We start from the raw sequence: 16,788 nt of genomic DNA, 5'->3' as shown, positions 1-16,788 counted from the left end.
TTAGCTGCCCAAGCATGATAGCCCTAGTATATACCTGTGCATAAAGGAAAATAATGTGATATGTGTATGTATGCATATGGAAGATAAAATATGCATATATATGGGGGAATCAATGAAGTTTACAGATAGAGTGTTTCACAGGCAGTCAGTATGATCAATAAATACCAATAAATTAATAATATTAACTTATTTAAGTTATTTTGTCTTTAACTCATTCATTTTTGGAGTATATTCTCCAGCACTCCATTCAAAGGTTTATGTGGCCCTTCCTTGCCCTATCAAGATTATGTACCCTGGCATAAATGAGTCTGAGTGGACTAAGGATTTAAGAGCTAGAACAATATTATCAAGGGGCAGGGTCATCATATTTCAGCTTTTGAAAGGATATTCTGGAGAAGGGGTTGCTTATGTGACGTGCTACATATAGCACAGCTTGAAAAATTCTTTGTTTGCTTTGTTTGGTTTGCTCTTCTATCACAAGAAACTGCAGATGGGTCTCTAAATCAGTTATGGTTCTTTTAGTCACTCCCAGTGGAGTTAACTTGGCCTGGAGCAGTGTTTCAAAATCGAAACTCTCTGCCACCAAGCCAACGTTTGCTGTATGAAATCACAAGTCTCTGCCAATAAGTCAATTATTTGCTGTATGCAATCAAAACTCCCTGCCACTTAAATCAGTATTTGTGGTATGAAATCAAAACTCTCTGTCACTTAGATCAATTAGTGTTAAAATCAATATCTGTCTCAGGCAAGGGGGAGGAGGCGGCGGCAGCGGTAGAGGTTGCTTAAAAAAACTCACCTCTCAGATGATACTTTCTGGGGTCTCATGCCACCTCTAGCTGTAGTTATATGTTTCCTGACTATTTCCCTTTCCTTCACACCAAGTAGGAGGCAGGACCAACATTCGTTGCCATGGATGTTTATTCTTTTTTTTATTATTATGAATTTCATTAAGTTTGAAAAGAAAGATAAAAGCTACAAAAAAGAAAAAAAAGAAAAAAAAGAACTCAAAAAAGAGAAGAAAAACTAAAAAGGTGTGAAAACTCAAAAGAATTTTTTTTTCAACATTACAGAAAGATGTGATTTCCAACTTTTAACAGCAAGGATATAGAAAAAATTTCCATAATCAATCTCTTACTCTATATTAAAGCCAAATCACATTATTTCTATAAATCATTACCCTTTAGCACATTATAAAAATCACTAAGTAGAGTTACTCCCTCCCCTTATATTAAAACAAAGAAAAAAAATTCATATAAACTTCCTAAACAACTCCCCCCACAAATAACACTTATTTAATTATTCCCTTCCTACTACTATTCTGTACATTTCTGTCTACTACAATAAAAATCAAACTAAAAAGCACATAAACTGTCTTCCATTATACTAAATAATACAACAATTTTAATAATCTTAATCTTAATAAACTCAAAAAAGAAAAGCAATTGAAAACAATGACCTTAAATCAAATTCTTAAAACCATCCAAATAAACATTTTTATACTCTAGTAATCTTAATCCATATCCTTAAAAACAAATAACAGCAGTCAAATCCTAAAAGTGATCCAGATAAACATTCTTTAGCCCTAATTCCACTTCAATGTGCAGAGTTTTTCTCTTAAAAAAAATCAAACAACCCAACTGCCCCCCTCAAAAATTCCAACTTCTCTTCAGAAAACCTCCCAAACATAATGACCCCTTCTTTTTCATGGTATTTCATCAAAAAGTCAGTTTTACTAATTACTTGCAAATCTCTCTCTCCAGTAGATTTATCCAACTCCACTATCCAATCTTCATCCAGCATCTCAACCGAAATCCCAATCTCATTCTTAGAAGAAACATTTCTATCACTATTGAATTCCTCAGTTTCATCCACTACATCCCCAACCTGATAGGACATTTTAGAGCTCATATTTTCTACAATGTCCTGAACGTCTTGTGTAAAAACTTGATAGGAGTCAGAAAAGATCTGTTTAAAATCCTCCATGTCTCACGCAGTAGATTATAGCGCCCCCTAGGAGCTTAACCAGTGAAAGTTGAAGATAGGGAAAAGTTCCAAAGTATGTTTACACAAAGTGAAAGTGAGATAAGCAGACTGTTCCCAAGGGAATATAGAAGCAGAAAGCTGAAGGTTTAAATCAGCCGATTCAACGTGTAGGAAAATGCTAATATCTTGAAATTTAATACCAAAATAATAACAGGAAGACAATTGTTTACTCTCAATCCTCCTTTATCTTTGAAAGGAAAATGAATTCCAAAACTTAAAAAAGAATTTTTTGAAAAGTTATCCCAAAAATAACAGTAAGCACCAAGAGAGCCAGCTTCTCCTTACTGTAGAAAGCCTCTCTTAGGGTATGCATACCCTCCCTCTACATAAATATATTTGGTGATTTAGAAATGGGGTGGCCGGTCTTACTGTCCCAGTGTGGCTTGGAAAATGATGACGTCCCAGCCTCCCAGCTAGCTCTTACCAGTCAAACGTGAAATGCTGTTTGCAGTCTTCTGGCTGCAAGCATTATCCCATCATAACTTTAGGATACGTAACATTTTGTCATCCTTTATCTTGTGAAGTGAGGTCAGGTGACTTGTGGATGCAACCAGAAGTCTGTTATGGTGTTGGGAGAACAGGCACCCGAACACTCACTCTTCTGGTCACTAACCAGTGTCTACTGCAACCATTTATCTTTGTTCATCTGGCCTCTCCATTAGCACTTTGTTTTCTGAATTGCTCTTTTATCTGTCCCTCCCTGGTTTTGGAACTAACTTCCCTCACTCTTCCAGCAAGGTAGAGGAGCAGAGAGCAGACCTCCATTACTTTATCTGGGTAAGGAGGAGGATGGTATTAGCACAATTCCAGATTAACTAAATAATTAACCAGTTCACTAAAATGACCAAAGGACCAATATTTTACTTGGGGAAGAAAAGGAGATGTATTAGCACAAGTAAAAATATTCTGAACTGGCATGAGAATCTTTACCTTTAGATGTAGCATTCCATCTTTTCTTCATTGCAAGGTCCAGAAAATAATAAGTGGTATTGAACTGAGCTTCTGTTACTACTTTTCAATTTTCCCTGTATTTCAATCACTTCCTTCTGCCATAAAGGAAGGGAGATGACAGCCAGCAGCTAGTCAACCTTTATCTTGGAGGTAAAGTTCTCCCTACACCCTAATTCTACTGTTGTCAGAGGATCTGTCTCCCTTCTCTCTATTTTTGTCCTACTATCTTTCCTTATTTCACATTATTTTAACTTGAGAGATGCCCAAAGGGAGCACTGGCAGATGAGCAGACAAACCATCCTAGAAAATTCAGGCAATGTCCTGAAGTCAAACAGGCCCCATCCAATGACTGGGGGATGCTTACCCTGCGGGCCAATGAGGGCTGAAGGGATCAACATCACCAATCACCTTGTTGATAGAATTTAGTGTGCCCCAGCCACACCGTGACAACAGCATTTTGCATTTGTCCCAAAGTACATGCTAACAAAAGGATTCCACCCCCCACACACACTCAGTTCACTTGTGCCTCCCCCCGCCGTTCTATATACAGTATTCATGTCCCAGTTAGAAGGGAAAAAGTGTTCCAGGCAATGGCGTTCTTAATAAAACCTCAGCAAGTGGTAGCACCTGACTGACTTCATCTGCACCCAGCAGCTAAGTGGGGTGGGGCTGGTTAGTCTCTGGATGGGATATCACAAGGACTGCTTCTTACACTGAGGAAGCGAAAAACATCGTGGAAGAAGCCAGTGCCGACCTATTTCTGTGTCACGGAAACTATAGGGATCTATCCACGAAGTCACCAGATCGACTGGAAGGGGACGCCACCACTTTATTCCAAGGACCGCACGCGATGCAGGCGAAGCAAAGAAGTGGCCAAGCGCGCTGAGTTTGACTGTAAAGAAAGGCAAGGCTCGCGGGGCCTGCTCGTAACGAAGAGTTCCTACCACTAGGTAGCGCTGTTAGGGCGCCGCTTGGACCCAAGGTAAGACTGCTTAGGCGCCGCGGCGCGTCGACGGATGAGCCTAGACTAACGCGCAACTGGTGGCGGGATCCTCCTCCTCCTCCGGGAGGGGTCCTTCCCGTCTCTCATGCCCGGCGCCGGCGGCAGCAGCAGCAGCAGCAGCTTTTCCATCCAAACACCAAGGCCAACAGGACGAAGTTGGGAGCGGCAGACCTCGGGGGGCAGCGGCGTTACCGCTGCTGCTGCTAAACATGCGGGCGTCTCCCCAGTTGTCTCGCTGTCGGCGCCAGGCGAGAGGCGGGCAGCAGCCGAAGCAGCGCGTGTGAGCGAGCGGGGAGCTCCTCTCCTCTCACAAGGATGCTGGGGGACGATGCCTGGTGGCAGGGAGGACGAGATTTGCCAGAAAGCGCTGAAACTGCTGGTCGAGCTCTGCTCCGAGGGGACGGTCGAGAACGACAGGTGCCTGGAGTTCAACTACTACCTGCGGGACAGCGGCAGACCGCGGCCCGCCGACGCAGGTAAGCGGGGTGGAGTGCCGGGATTCGGGGCGGGCAGGGTGGCTCTCGAGAACTTCCTAGACGCCAACCAGCCTGCTTCAAGAGGACCTGGTTTCAAATAAAGAGGCGACCGTGCCGGCTGGGCGGAGGGGCGCGTCCATCCTATCAACTGCCCGAATGCTGCCCATTGGATCCAGGCAAGCAGCGCGGAAACGGGGCAACGAGAAAGCGCGTGTCCGGCCAACGCGACTCCCCCCCCTTCCCCATTGACTTCGGTGGTTCTTACTTCCTGCTGGCGTTTGGTGGTGGGGGTCTGAGCTGAAAGAGAAAGGGATCCTTTCGTTTTTTCTCAGTCTCGGGGTACAGGCTTGCATTTTAATCCAATGTATCTTTACTCCAAGCTGAAGTCCTACAGAGTTCCGTGGAAGACACTCTCAGATGGGTTTCGATCAGCGTAAGGAGCCGTCTGAGCTATTTTTAGATCCTGTCGGGTTTCCCCTTTCTGCTGCGGTACTTATATATAGGTATATAGGAAGACGTGAATCAACACTTCTCCAGCAACTGTAGAATGACAGGAGATCAGGCTGATGGTGTATTCTTCTGTCTAAAGGCATTAACTCTGCTCATGGTTCTTGGTGCAACTTACACAGAGTACAAACCTCCAAGGCAATTCAAAACTTCCTGGAGTATTTGTCTCTTATACATCCACCCATACCATCCATATCAGTAAAAGTCACAGTAATGAAAAGAATCAAATGTGATAGATGCATTAAGTCTCCTACTAGCATTTAAGCAATTTGCTAAATGTTAGACATCTCCACTTGATCCCTTTAAGATCAAACTGGTCATGACAACTGGAAGCAAATCTTGTTTTTCTTGCAAACCTGTTTCCAGCTCGATTGGACTAGTTGTACTTGAGCAATCCGGTGCTGTCCCAGCTTAATAGTGCTAAATCATTAATTAATAGTGGTAATAAGTAGCAGCTAGACTTGCGCGTATTTGAAGCTAGCCAGCCAACTTTAGTAAACTCAGTTGGCAGGGATCGGGATGGAAAATATACATACCAAGTTGTTAAAATGGTAAATGTTTTATTTTCCTCCATAAAATGACTCTTAGCTGTGATGTTTCTTTGGAAGCAAATCTGATTAAAGAAACTTGTTTTAAAATAAATGTAAAGGTATTGAGTGAAGAAAGGAGTTGGTTTAAACTATTGTTTTGTTTTAGTAAAATCCATATTTGGTCCATTGTGCCATTTTTATTCTGCAAGTAAGTTCATTGCACTGTCTTTAATTTCCAACAGATCAAATACCCATACCAGCCTTTGTGGATGATTACAGGATTTATACTGGATTATGTTTTTAGCATAACAATTTTTCTTTCTTATTTTTTTTATAATGTACTCTTGGACATTTTTTTCTTTAAAAACTACTTTGGGCTGCATTGTTGACCAAAGGGTGTTAATTATTATTTTACCCTGAAGTCCCAGAATTATTAGGACATACTCTAATAATTAAAAATTCAAAGTTCCCCTAGTACTTTTACAGCTGTGTTTTATCAAGGAAATATTTTCCAGATAACTAACCAACGGCCTAATGTACATTTAAGTTGGGTACATGAATGAGCGTGTTGTCCAGTACATACCCAACGTCTGAAGTCTAGGCATGAATATTTCTCCCCCGTTAGCTACCCTAGAGACACAGGTGATTGCCAGACTAGTGTAGGTCATGCAGTTAGCTGCTGAGGCCCAAAAGGTTCTCCCATGCCTGCCTGCCAAACTTTCCTTGATCTGTCTCTTGCATGCCTAATGCCATTTGTGTTCTTTTTTAAAATAATAATTTTATTAAAAATTATTGCAAAGATAAAAACTAATACAAACTAAAAAAAGAAAAGAAAAACTAGAAGGTGCAGAAAAGAAAAAAGTAGAAAGAAAAATAGAAAAGAAAGAAACAAGAATTTAGTAAAGAAAAAGAAAAGAAATATATAAAGAAATGACTTCCCCCTTCATCACAACAAGTATAAACAATATTAGTAACATTACCTTCTCTTAAAATACAACAAATGATTGATCTCTTCTTCTCATATCCCATCTCTTATCTCTAAACAAATCCTTAAAGCCTTGTCGTTTCAGTGCTGATCAGCAAAAGTCCGTTAAGTGTTACCAGAGATAGCAACATATCTATTTTAACCTTGATCAAATAAATCAACTTTATATTCCTTCCTTTTACTCCTAACAATCTTGATCTTTAGTCCCTTAAAGTAATGTCCTAAAGCTTGATTTCTTTTCATTTACTCTTTGTCCCTTCTCAAAAAATTCTTCAAAGCTTTAACAAGCCTCTTTTGTAAATCCAATATAGGGAAATTATCCAGGTCACTCTCTTGGTTTGTTATTTGTATACCCCTTTTACTTATTAAGACATCAGCTGGTTTCTTTTGTGTGTCTGGTGTAGCATCTTTTTCCATAGAGCCTGTCATTTTTAAACATACTTTCAGATCAGTTTCAATATGGTCAGGTAGAACTTATTCATCTTTTAGTCTATCTGTAGAGGCAGACACTCTTAAAATTAATTCCAGGTCCATTGTTCAAAAATATCCTTCAATATGTCCAATGTTAGAATATTTTGCTTCATTCTGTATTAGTAAGTAAAATTTAAGTGTTCTTCTCCTTTAATTGTAGTCTTTAGTTCCTTCTGGTTTCCTCTAGTGTCCAACCTTCAAAGTCTCATCGTATCATTGTTTTTAAAAAGAGAATTAAAAAAAAGCATTTTCCTATGGGAAGGATTCTTATAATTAATTCCAAAATCTTATTTCAATCCATCTGGACCATTAGTCCATTTGTAACTTACAAAAATCAAACTTCTAATAACCCTTTTGCTGTTTATTCCCCCCGCCCCCCAATTTTTTTTTAAGTTCTTAAACCTGTATTTAAAACTTATTTTGCTAAGGATTGAAGGAAACTCACCCAGTGTTTTCAGACATGTTAATCCAAAGGTTCCTAGAAGCTAAAAAGCAGTTAACAAGCAATTTCCAAAAGTGATTAGAAAAGGAAGTATGCAAACCCGGTGTCCTTAAAGGTGCCAACTGTCATTTGAGCAAGATGGCTATTCCCTTGTTTCCCAGAGCTATAAACCCGCTGGAGACCTCTCTTGTGGTCTCCTCAAGAGGACCAACTGTCTGGAGCACTTGTGGGTAACCTCAAGTCCTCTCCTTGTCTGGGGAGGAATTACAAAGAGCTGGTCTACTCAATGGCTCTTCATTCTGCTGCAGATGCTGGTTCCATCTTCAGTTCACCATTTGTTCCCCGGAAGTCCTGCCATTTGCATTCTTAATTTTTATTGAAGTGGAATATTTACTAGGAAACATATACCTTTGAACTCAATGGGGGTTCCAACCTGCTAAGTATCTTTGATTGCTTGAGCCTATGTTCCAGAGAACAAGAATAAACCTAAGTTAACATCAAAGACAGGAATCCCTCCTATAACTTGAATATTACTACATTTTTAAAGAAGGGCCTATAAAAAATATAAAAAGTTTGCTTGCAAGTCTGTAGTGCATGGCTACAATTACTACTACTACTACTACTATGTGGATTGCTACACGCATATCCATACTGGATTTAGCTTGTTGGAAACCTGAGGTGTGCAAGTGAAGAATGATCAGGTTTACAGTTTGGAAGATGGCAGCGGGGTGTCTGTGTGTGTATGTGATTGGAAACTCAAATCATCTTCTCTCTTCTTTATCCCCTTTGCATCTAATGAAGTAAACTCAACTCATGAAAGTTCCATGTCATTTAATAAAGTTTGTTACTCTAGAAAGGTGCTACTAGATTCCTTCTGACATTCTCCTGCTGTGATCTTTTCCTTCTCTTAGGTAGCCTCTCTATGTTGGCCTGCCCTGGCCATTGTCTTCATTAGTCCCTTTCAGGCAGTTCTATGTATACTCCATCCTGTTTTCTTGTCCAGCTGACTCAGCATTGTGTGGCCACTGAGCACGCTCAATCTTTTCTCTCAATACTTTTCATTATCTTCTGCAAAACAAATGTATTTCTGTCAACATAAAGATTTCCCCAAGCGTGTTGATATTTATTTCTAGTTAATTGGTGACTTTGATTTTGGTTATGCGTCAATCAATGGGCCCTGTAGTTTGGGAACAGAAGCAAAAACTGGGAACAAATCATTGCATGGGTGGGAGAATCTTCAGAGATACTTTCCATAGCTTCTGCTGTTTGGGCTACTTAACTGTGGTCACTTGGACAACAGATCCTGCATTAGAAGACAGAGTGGTCCTTTTGAATTACATGCAAGCTTCCACCAGAACAGGGAAAGTTCCATATTGTCTTGGGTCTTTAGTTATATTATACACATTGTGATTTAGTGAATGTCATTTGTATATTGATAGTGCTTCAGTGAAAACAAAGGAAACATGAAGAAAGCATACCCTAGGTGCCTGATTAGCCAGTATAATCCTGCAAATAAATCCACAAAATGTATTAGCCAACAGCTATCTGTCATGTTTACCTGTCCATGCATCTCACCTGTATTAGTCATTTGAGGCGTAATAACAGCAATACAAAGAAAAAGCTGTTTTCCATTTTCAAGTAGCTTCCTTGCCTCAGCATCTGGATGCCACAGATATCCAGTTACACAGATATATGCCAATATACCCTATTTGGGGAGAACCTGTAGTACACTGTAGTCTTAAATCATGTTAAGCACTTCAAGTAAACAGAAGATTAAATAAGTCAACAGGGGTATCTGTGTGTGTATGTATGGTAAACTTTACCCATAAATTATATTTTGAGTGACTGATGGGTCTCTGTTGGACGGGATTCATAAACTAATTCAGTTTTTGTCATACTAAATAATATTTATGAGACACCATCCAAAATGATTCTGACTTGAACTGTATTTTCCGTGTTGTTCTTCTGGTCCTACCAAGGGTGTTTGGTTCAGCTGCAAAGTAGGTTAGTTGAATTTTTAAACCATTGATGTCATCAGCACCTTTGGGGATTTCTTTCCAAAGCTGTCTGACTTCTATAGAGATGCTGTTTGGGGGAAAAAAGAAGTGCAGTAGGTACAATATCCATTTTCCAGTTTAACACCATGAACAGAGTAGCTTGCCTGGCAGGTAGAACATCTTCCCCTACTTAGTACTCCCTGAAACAACTATGGATGTTTGTTTCCCACTAATAAGAAAGCTTTTCTGCAACAAAACTGTCACTCTTGCATTATATAGTAGAGCATAAATTCATGTTATATTGGTGTTTAAAATACATCTTTGCTATTATTTTTTCCTGGCATTTTTATTTCATTTGTTTATTTTGGAAGGGGGTATATTAGACTAGCAGGAAAAGCCCTGCTGGTACTGTAATAGCATACCGACTTGACAACTAATAGAAAATAAAGTAAGTTGGAAGAAGCAAATCACAGGTTTAAGTTTCCAGAAAGGTTGCTGTATCATCTTGGTGCTAGTTTATTGTCCTTACATAACAGGTTGAAATGCACAGCCTACTCTCCAGTACAAAATGGATGAGAAGGTGCAATGCCATCTGCGTTCACATAATGCTGTATCCAGGGTGAGTTGGGGGGGGGGCAGACCCATTAATTTTCCCTGCTCCTCCCTATAAATTTCAAATTGTCTTTAAATTACTAGATGAATTCACCCCAGCTTTTGGTGGCCCCTTGAACTTTTAGACAGATTTGGGGCCTATGTTTATATGGTTCAGATAATAACCTCTCAGCTATACAATTAATTTGATGAAAGAGGGGTCAACCTTGTCCCACTGCGTCATGAAGTCCTACCATTTTTCTGCAAGGCTAGGCAGAATGGGCAACTGGAATAAGTACGTGTCTCTGGTATAATTGTGTGTCTTGTTGTTTTTGGTCTTTCAGTTACAGCTGCCATTATAATATTAGTCACTGTAATTGGGGTTCTCATGAGTGGGTATGCAGTAGAAGTGTTCAGTTAGTACATCCATGGACTTCAGTCTTTATGCCAGAAGCCTGCTCTACACACATACAGTATGTCTCTTGCAGTGAGCACTGAAGCTTAATAAAGTCATTGGATGAAAAGGTTTGCTTCTCAACACAGTTCTTTCCTAAGTAATGCTGTGTGTTTCTGCATTTTCCAAATGAGGCTCAGTAATCTTGTTTTGCTTTTTATGTGCTTTGTTATTTCTTGTTTGGCCATTGAACGGGGAGCTAAAGACAGAGCCCTTTGCTTTGGAAGGCTGAGCACTTAGCCCACATTTCAGCGATTGAAACAGTATCATATGAAGATTAAAGGCAATCCCCTTGCTGTCTGCTATTTCCAGCCATGAAGTTAAATTTCTTATCCTAGTTGGAAAACAATATATTGAGTTTACTAAAGGGGGAAAAAAAACTCTAAAGTAGCATTTACTGTGGCTCCACAGAAACCCATCAGTAGTAGACAGGCCCCAAACATCTTGATTTATTCAGACAAGCTGTCTTGCTGAGTTAGTGGAAGACAATTAATGGGCTCTGAAGAATGTCTCTTCAAGTTTCCAAGGACTGGTCAAATGACGATTGCAATGGTGGATATACAAAACATATACAAATGTTTGTTTTAGAGGGTTTTGTCACTAGAAGAATATAAGGAAGAAGGAAACAAAGAAAAAAGATACTTTTCCCCTTTTACCAAACTTCAAAAAATAGGGACACCGTTAAAGGAATCATTCATGTAAAGTTAGAGCAATTGCTCCAAATCAAGAATGGTTTCCACACCCCCATTCTGCTTTTGTTCCTCTACCCAGGATTACGGCACATTAAAAAAATGTACATTCGCATCTAATAGCTCCATCAGTGTAGCAGCAGACAGCCCATTCTTCCAGGTCTGTCTCTGGGCTCAGCTTATTTAAAACACTTGATTCCTGATCCACATGCCACTTAGTTTTTTTTTATCTTCCTTAGATCAGACATACAGCATACTGATACTTTCTGTCAACCTCTTATATGAACGGTAGTCTGCTCCCTTGCCATTGTTCCCTTCTTTTTGTGCACTGATTGAGTTAGATATTTCCTTCTCTCCTTTTTGTAGTTATATTATATGATGTATTCTATCAATATTAAGTTAAAATCATAATTAGTAGCATTAGTTGCCAAGGAAATTGCTTGGCTTTTTTTCCTCAGTCACCCAGGGAGGCTGCTTATCCCAACATACTCTCTGAAGTCTGCAGATTTTTGAGTAAACAGAGTGGAATATTTCTTGGACTAGTGAGCTCCCTTCTGTAGAACTCATCTAGGAGGGTAGACAAGTAATTGTAAAGGGAAAGGCTATGCAAAGACTGTATGTTGGGCGCACATCCTAAGATACACAGTGTCCCAACCCCTCTAGGAACAGCCAATGAACAGAATCCAGAATGCCTCCATAAAATCTAATGGGATGTTTATGTGTTCCCTATCAACCACTTCTGTTGTTTTAATAACCAAAGTAGTGTGGCCTATTAGATGCATGTTAGCTTATAGAGGTATACACCAAAGTCATAGGGAGAGTTTTTGTCGTACAAATAAATGTATGTTTTTCACCATAAATATTTTTTTATTCCCAGATGGATTATGTTCCTTTTCAGGGGCCAAAACTGCTAAGGTAATCACATATAGCATATATAGGTGGTTTCCTCACTGCTGAGTTGAAGTGCAATCCACCCAGCCTTGAGCTGGCAGAAGACTACGCTGGCATGAAACAGAGGTGTTAAAAACACAGAAAGTGGTTTAAAAATGATCTTGGATAGAAAAAAGATAAACAAGCAAGGTTCTAGGTAGATTACAAGACAATAGAGTCTGCTTCTAATTTAGAGAAAACTCTGTTTAAAGAGATTCCAAGTTGCATAAAGTTACAAGTACTACGTTTGCGTAGATAAAATAAATATAAGAGGCATTAAATTGCCAGGGACAATAAAAATTCCTGGTTGGAATGTTGACCTATTCCTTCATGACAAGGATTACAGCATAAAACAATTCTTCCTTGTTTCTCCTGGATTCTCCCAGGGAAATATGACAAGATTATAAGAAAGGCTGAGGAGAGAAATGTTTCTTTTCGCCTTTTCCGTAGCTATTATACCTCAGTTCTGGCTTGGATTTAGATGGGGGGGGGGGGGGAAATGCCATTCTTTCCAGCAGAAAGTGTGTGTGTGGGGGTGAGTTATCTTTCTACATAAGTTTTCCCAGCTATGTCTCAGCCTAGAGAAGATGCTACTGGGTATATCTGAGTAACAGCTTCTTACAATATCTTCCCTGAAGGGTTGGCATGCAGACTCTGAGAATGCAGGTAGTAGCCTGCCCATTCACTATCTGGGGCCAGAATTCAGGGATTAAACTACTATGACTTACTCTTGTTCCAATCATGTAAGTTTGCAGTGTGAATTTTACTATTGATGTTCACTATTAACGGTGAAAATGAGTATGTAATATTCCTGCCACAGGGGTGCTGCCAAAAATGACACGTCCATGTATATCTTTATCCCATTAAAGTAGCATTCATTTACTAAGGTACCTTGGGTTGCTCCATGTTCTTACTAGCTTCTAGTACGCTTTCATTTTAACAGCTCGGACAACTTAAGTAAGGACATTATTTTCAATGGGATCCCCGCAGAAAGTGAAATGTGTAGTCCATTTCTTTATATAGCACCTCTGTTCAAGTGCATGGCACCTCAGAGTAGGTTTACTCAACCATAAGCATTTTCTCTAACAATATGGTTCCTCTGGAGACAGAGTAGCAAGATTATTTGTACAGATTAATGTTTGCGTGTGTATATCACTAATATGGGGTCAAGATCTCTGGATTATAATTCTTTAGGATGATTTTTCAGAAATTGATATGCCATTCAAACAGTCCCATCAGTGGGATTCTTTTCTGAGAAATACATTGGGATTTGAGCCTAAGAAACTTCTATACAAAATTCATAAAGGTCATAGGCTGCTGTGAAGCTTCAGAATAGGATGAAAAAAGAGATCAGGAAATACTTATGTAGATAAAGATGATGAGGAGAAAGACCTGATCATTAATCACATTGAATTTCATTAATATCATGGTGAGCGGAAGAATGACATGGCCAATATTAAGTAAAGCTCTCTGTTTTTTATTGCCCTACTGGGTGTACATTGTTGAAGTCCCCAAAATAAACTAATGGGCTACTGCTCTTTGCTCATATTAAAAGCAACTTCTGACATATTGCAGTGTAAGTAAATATTATTGTTCTAGCAGCAGAAATTAAATTCCTGGAGGTTATGAATCAAAAACACTAAAAAGTCACATCTGATCATTTATTAAAGTTGAGAGCAGATCCTTACATCTAGAAAACCTTTTTTTAAATGTTTAGAATGTCACTTGGGTTTTGTGATACATTTTCATGCCAATGGAATTGGTAGTCTCCTCATCAGTATTCTGTTTGCAAACGTATTATACTTAATTTTCTTTAAAGTCAGTATGCCAGAAAAATGCCCCTAACGTAACTCCTTAAATTATGAACATACAAAAACATGCAAAATGACTTTTATGTCAACTGCCTTCCAGATTGTAACTACTACTTTTAGGTGGATGATGATGATGATGATACTGAACTCAGTTATGTTTTATCTGGATTCTTATGGCCAGATAGAGACCAGGACACAATTTTACTGTATTCCCCAATGTTTAAGAAAATGGCAAATACCCACCTCGTTCACACTGTTTTATTCTTAGGTTTTATAATTTATATTTTTAATTGTTATTAAGCTACCTTGAGTGTTGTATAAACAGAAGGGTGTTTAAGTGTAATAAATAAGTAAATAAATACTGGTTTGTTCTGTTAGGCACTCGTAGAGATGCCCTCAGTCAAGCTCAACTTGTGGGGGCATCATCTGTGCAGTTTTCTTGGTAAAAGTATGTAAATAGTTGGCCATTGTCATCTTCAGGGTTTTTTCAGAGCTGTTGGCTAGACTTGAAAGTCCCTGATGTACTAACCAGAAATACAAGTACTAACTAGAACCCACCTGCTTAGCTTCCAATATTGGCCAAGGCAGCTAGGTGCTACCACCTGCTGTGGTATCAACATAATAAATGTTTGACAATATTATCTACAGCATTTCTCCTACAGTCATTATAACATACTGTATTTTAATACTTTAGCCTTTGGGAGGCTGGAGATTAGATGCTGGATTGTATTTGAGTATAATTCTGTGAATGTAGGAAATATGCATCTCTATAGATCTGGCATAGCAGGCACATAGTTGGGGGTGTGGACAATCTTAGCTTATTTAACAATAAGACCCAATAAAAACCTTATGGTCTATATCAGGATTTTTCAGATTGTGTCCAGTGGAATTCTAGGGCTGTGTGAGAACTTGACGGGGTTGCTTGAGAAACTAGAGGCAAAATTTTAAAAAGGGGGGGGTCTTGAACACAGCCATTTTTCTGTGATAGAATTTTGCCTCCTGATCAGAGGTTCTGGAAAGTTTTTTTTTTAAAGAAAAAGAAAACATTTTCCATGGCCTGAAAAAAATTGAAAACCCGTGGTCTGTATTACATTAGATCAGGCTTGTATATTAGATCTTATACACTAGAAAGCATTGCTCTCAGTATAACCTCAAGAGAGTGATTTCATTTCCTGTGTGATCCCTGGGGCATTAAGATCACTTTAGGAAATAGAGAAAGGAAGGTTGCCAGAACATAGCAGTTGAGTAATCTTGAGATGGGAACAAAAAAGGACTGTTCAAAAATCCAACATCCTGAAAAGATTCACATGCAAACCTTTGGTGCAGCCTTATATTTTACTCTTTTCCGTAGGCTTTTATTTAATATAAGGAATTTTTAACAATGGTTAAATCCACCACCAACATGAAAATAAAAGAAACTAAAAAAAAGAGCCTTTTCTTTTTAAAGACAGTTCAGGTTTTTTTTAAGGGGATATATTCATTCATTCATTCATTCATTCATTCATTCATTCATTCATTCATTCATTCTGTGTTTGAATAAGTTGAAAAGTTATTCAAGTGATTTTGGTCAGTGTCATAACCATACAATCTGTTAAAGATTTATTTAAGCATGACAAATTTCAGCTGAAAGGGGAAACCATTTATGAAGTCAAAATCAAATGAAACTTTAGATTTAGAGGCAGAAAAACTCCTTTAAAGTTAAAGTACATTTTGCAGTGAGTTAGCTATGGCTGAAGTCATACTTATCAGCATTTCTTATATTTGTGTCAAGGTGAAAATAGATTAAATGCAGCCTTTCCAGTTTGGTAGACTTTTGTCCATCTTATTTACAGAAAATCCCAAGCACGTGCAAGATGGCAGAAGCATGAGCATTCAGGAAAATTTAGGATTATGGTGCCAGCCAGCCTTCCTGAAGAGGCATACAAGAGATGTTGACAATTAAGGAGGGCTGGTGTATAACAGCCACCCCTAAAAGGCAATGCAGATTGTGCAAACTCTTCTATCTCTAACAAAGGGGACTCAAATCCAAGTTTTCACAAGTGCCACATGAACACTAGTTCATCAGCTCAAAGGCCACCATACTGAAGCCATTTCGTACATTGATAGAAGAGTCTCTAGTGAGTCAAAAATAAAGAAAATGAAAGAGTATCAAATTACACTGTTAAACACAAATTTATTAAGTAAATAAAAAAGTCTATGTGAAACAGAGCTAGTTACTTGTGACACAGAATTGCAAAGCAGAGCCATTTCATTTTGGCCACTTAGTTGGCAGCGTTTTCCATTAACCAAAACACCAATATTAGGTTTTATTACTGGGTTGATGTGTAATATTTTTCAAGATCACATTGATGATGATATAATCTAGAAACCCACTGTACTACCAACCACCCAAATGCTGCTTTCCTTTTTCTTCCCATTCTTGCAGACAGGGAATCTTCCTTTCCTTTGTTGTTGTTGTTGCTTTCATTTGCTTTCTCTCTGTTCAGTCTCCTTGCCTGTCGAAACTCTTCCTTCTTTTGCCCAGCAGAGAGACCCTTGATTCATGGCAGCCAGATCCAGATCCAGTTCCTCTTCAACTGCCTCCTCCTTTCCTATCCAGCTTCCTCCCCCAATTTCCCTGGCCGAGCTTCACCTCCATGCTGTCCCTACCACGAGACCCTCATGCTGTCTCAGAAGCAGTATCCATGATGGAGTGTGAGAGCAGGCCAGAGATCTCCGAAGGTGAGGCTGCTCAGTGCCAGGGGCCTTGGGTTTTCAACTGTATGTCATGGTTGACCAGGCCCCACTATTGTTGGGAAACCCACTCAGGCTGATATGAGCTACTGGCCATTGCAGTCCTGCTATTCCTTTTCCTGGAGTGCTTCTATGGCCTAGCCTGCACATCTACACAGTACTCAGTGCCCTGACT

At 39.2% G+C, this 16,788-nt stretch overlaps 1 protein-coding gene across 2 annotated transcripts in view; it reads left to right on the top strand.

The window, feature by feature from the left end:
* The first annotated feature begins 4,139 nt into the window (after window positions 1–4,139).
* Window positions 4,140–16,788, top strand: part of SYT9 (synaptotagmin 9) — a 95,936-nt gene continuing 83,287 nt past the window's right edge. For both annotated transcript variants that reach the window (XM_063289509.1, XM_063289506.1), the window contains exon 1: window positions 4,140–4,473. In XM_063289509.1, coding sequence (XP_063145579.1) covers window positions 4,326–4,473 — 148 coding nt within the window. In that variant the 5' untranslated portion in view covers window positions 4,140–4,325. The remainder of the gene's footprint in view (window positions 4,474–16,788) is intronic.

This window comes from Candoia aspera, chromosome 1, assembly GCF_035149785.1.
Source record: "Candoia aspera isolate rCanAsp1 chromosome 1, rCanAsp1.hap2, whole genome shotgun sequence".
NCBI classification, from domain to species: Eukaryota; Metazoa; Chordata; class Lepidosauria; order Squamata; family Boidae; genus Candoia; species Candoia aspera.
Note: the sequence above shows the minus strand (reverse complement) of the source record. Positions and strands in the feature narration are given on the sequence as shown.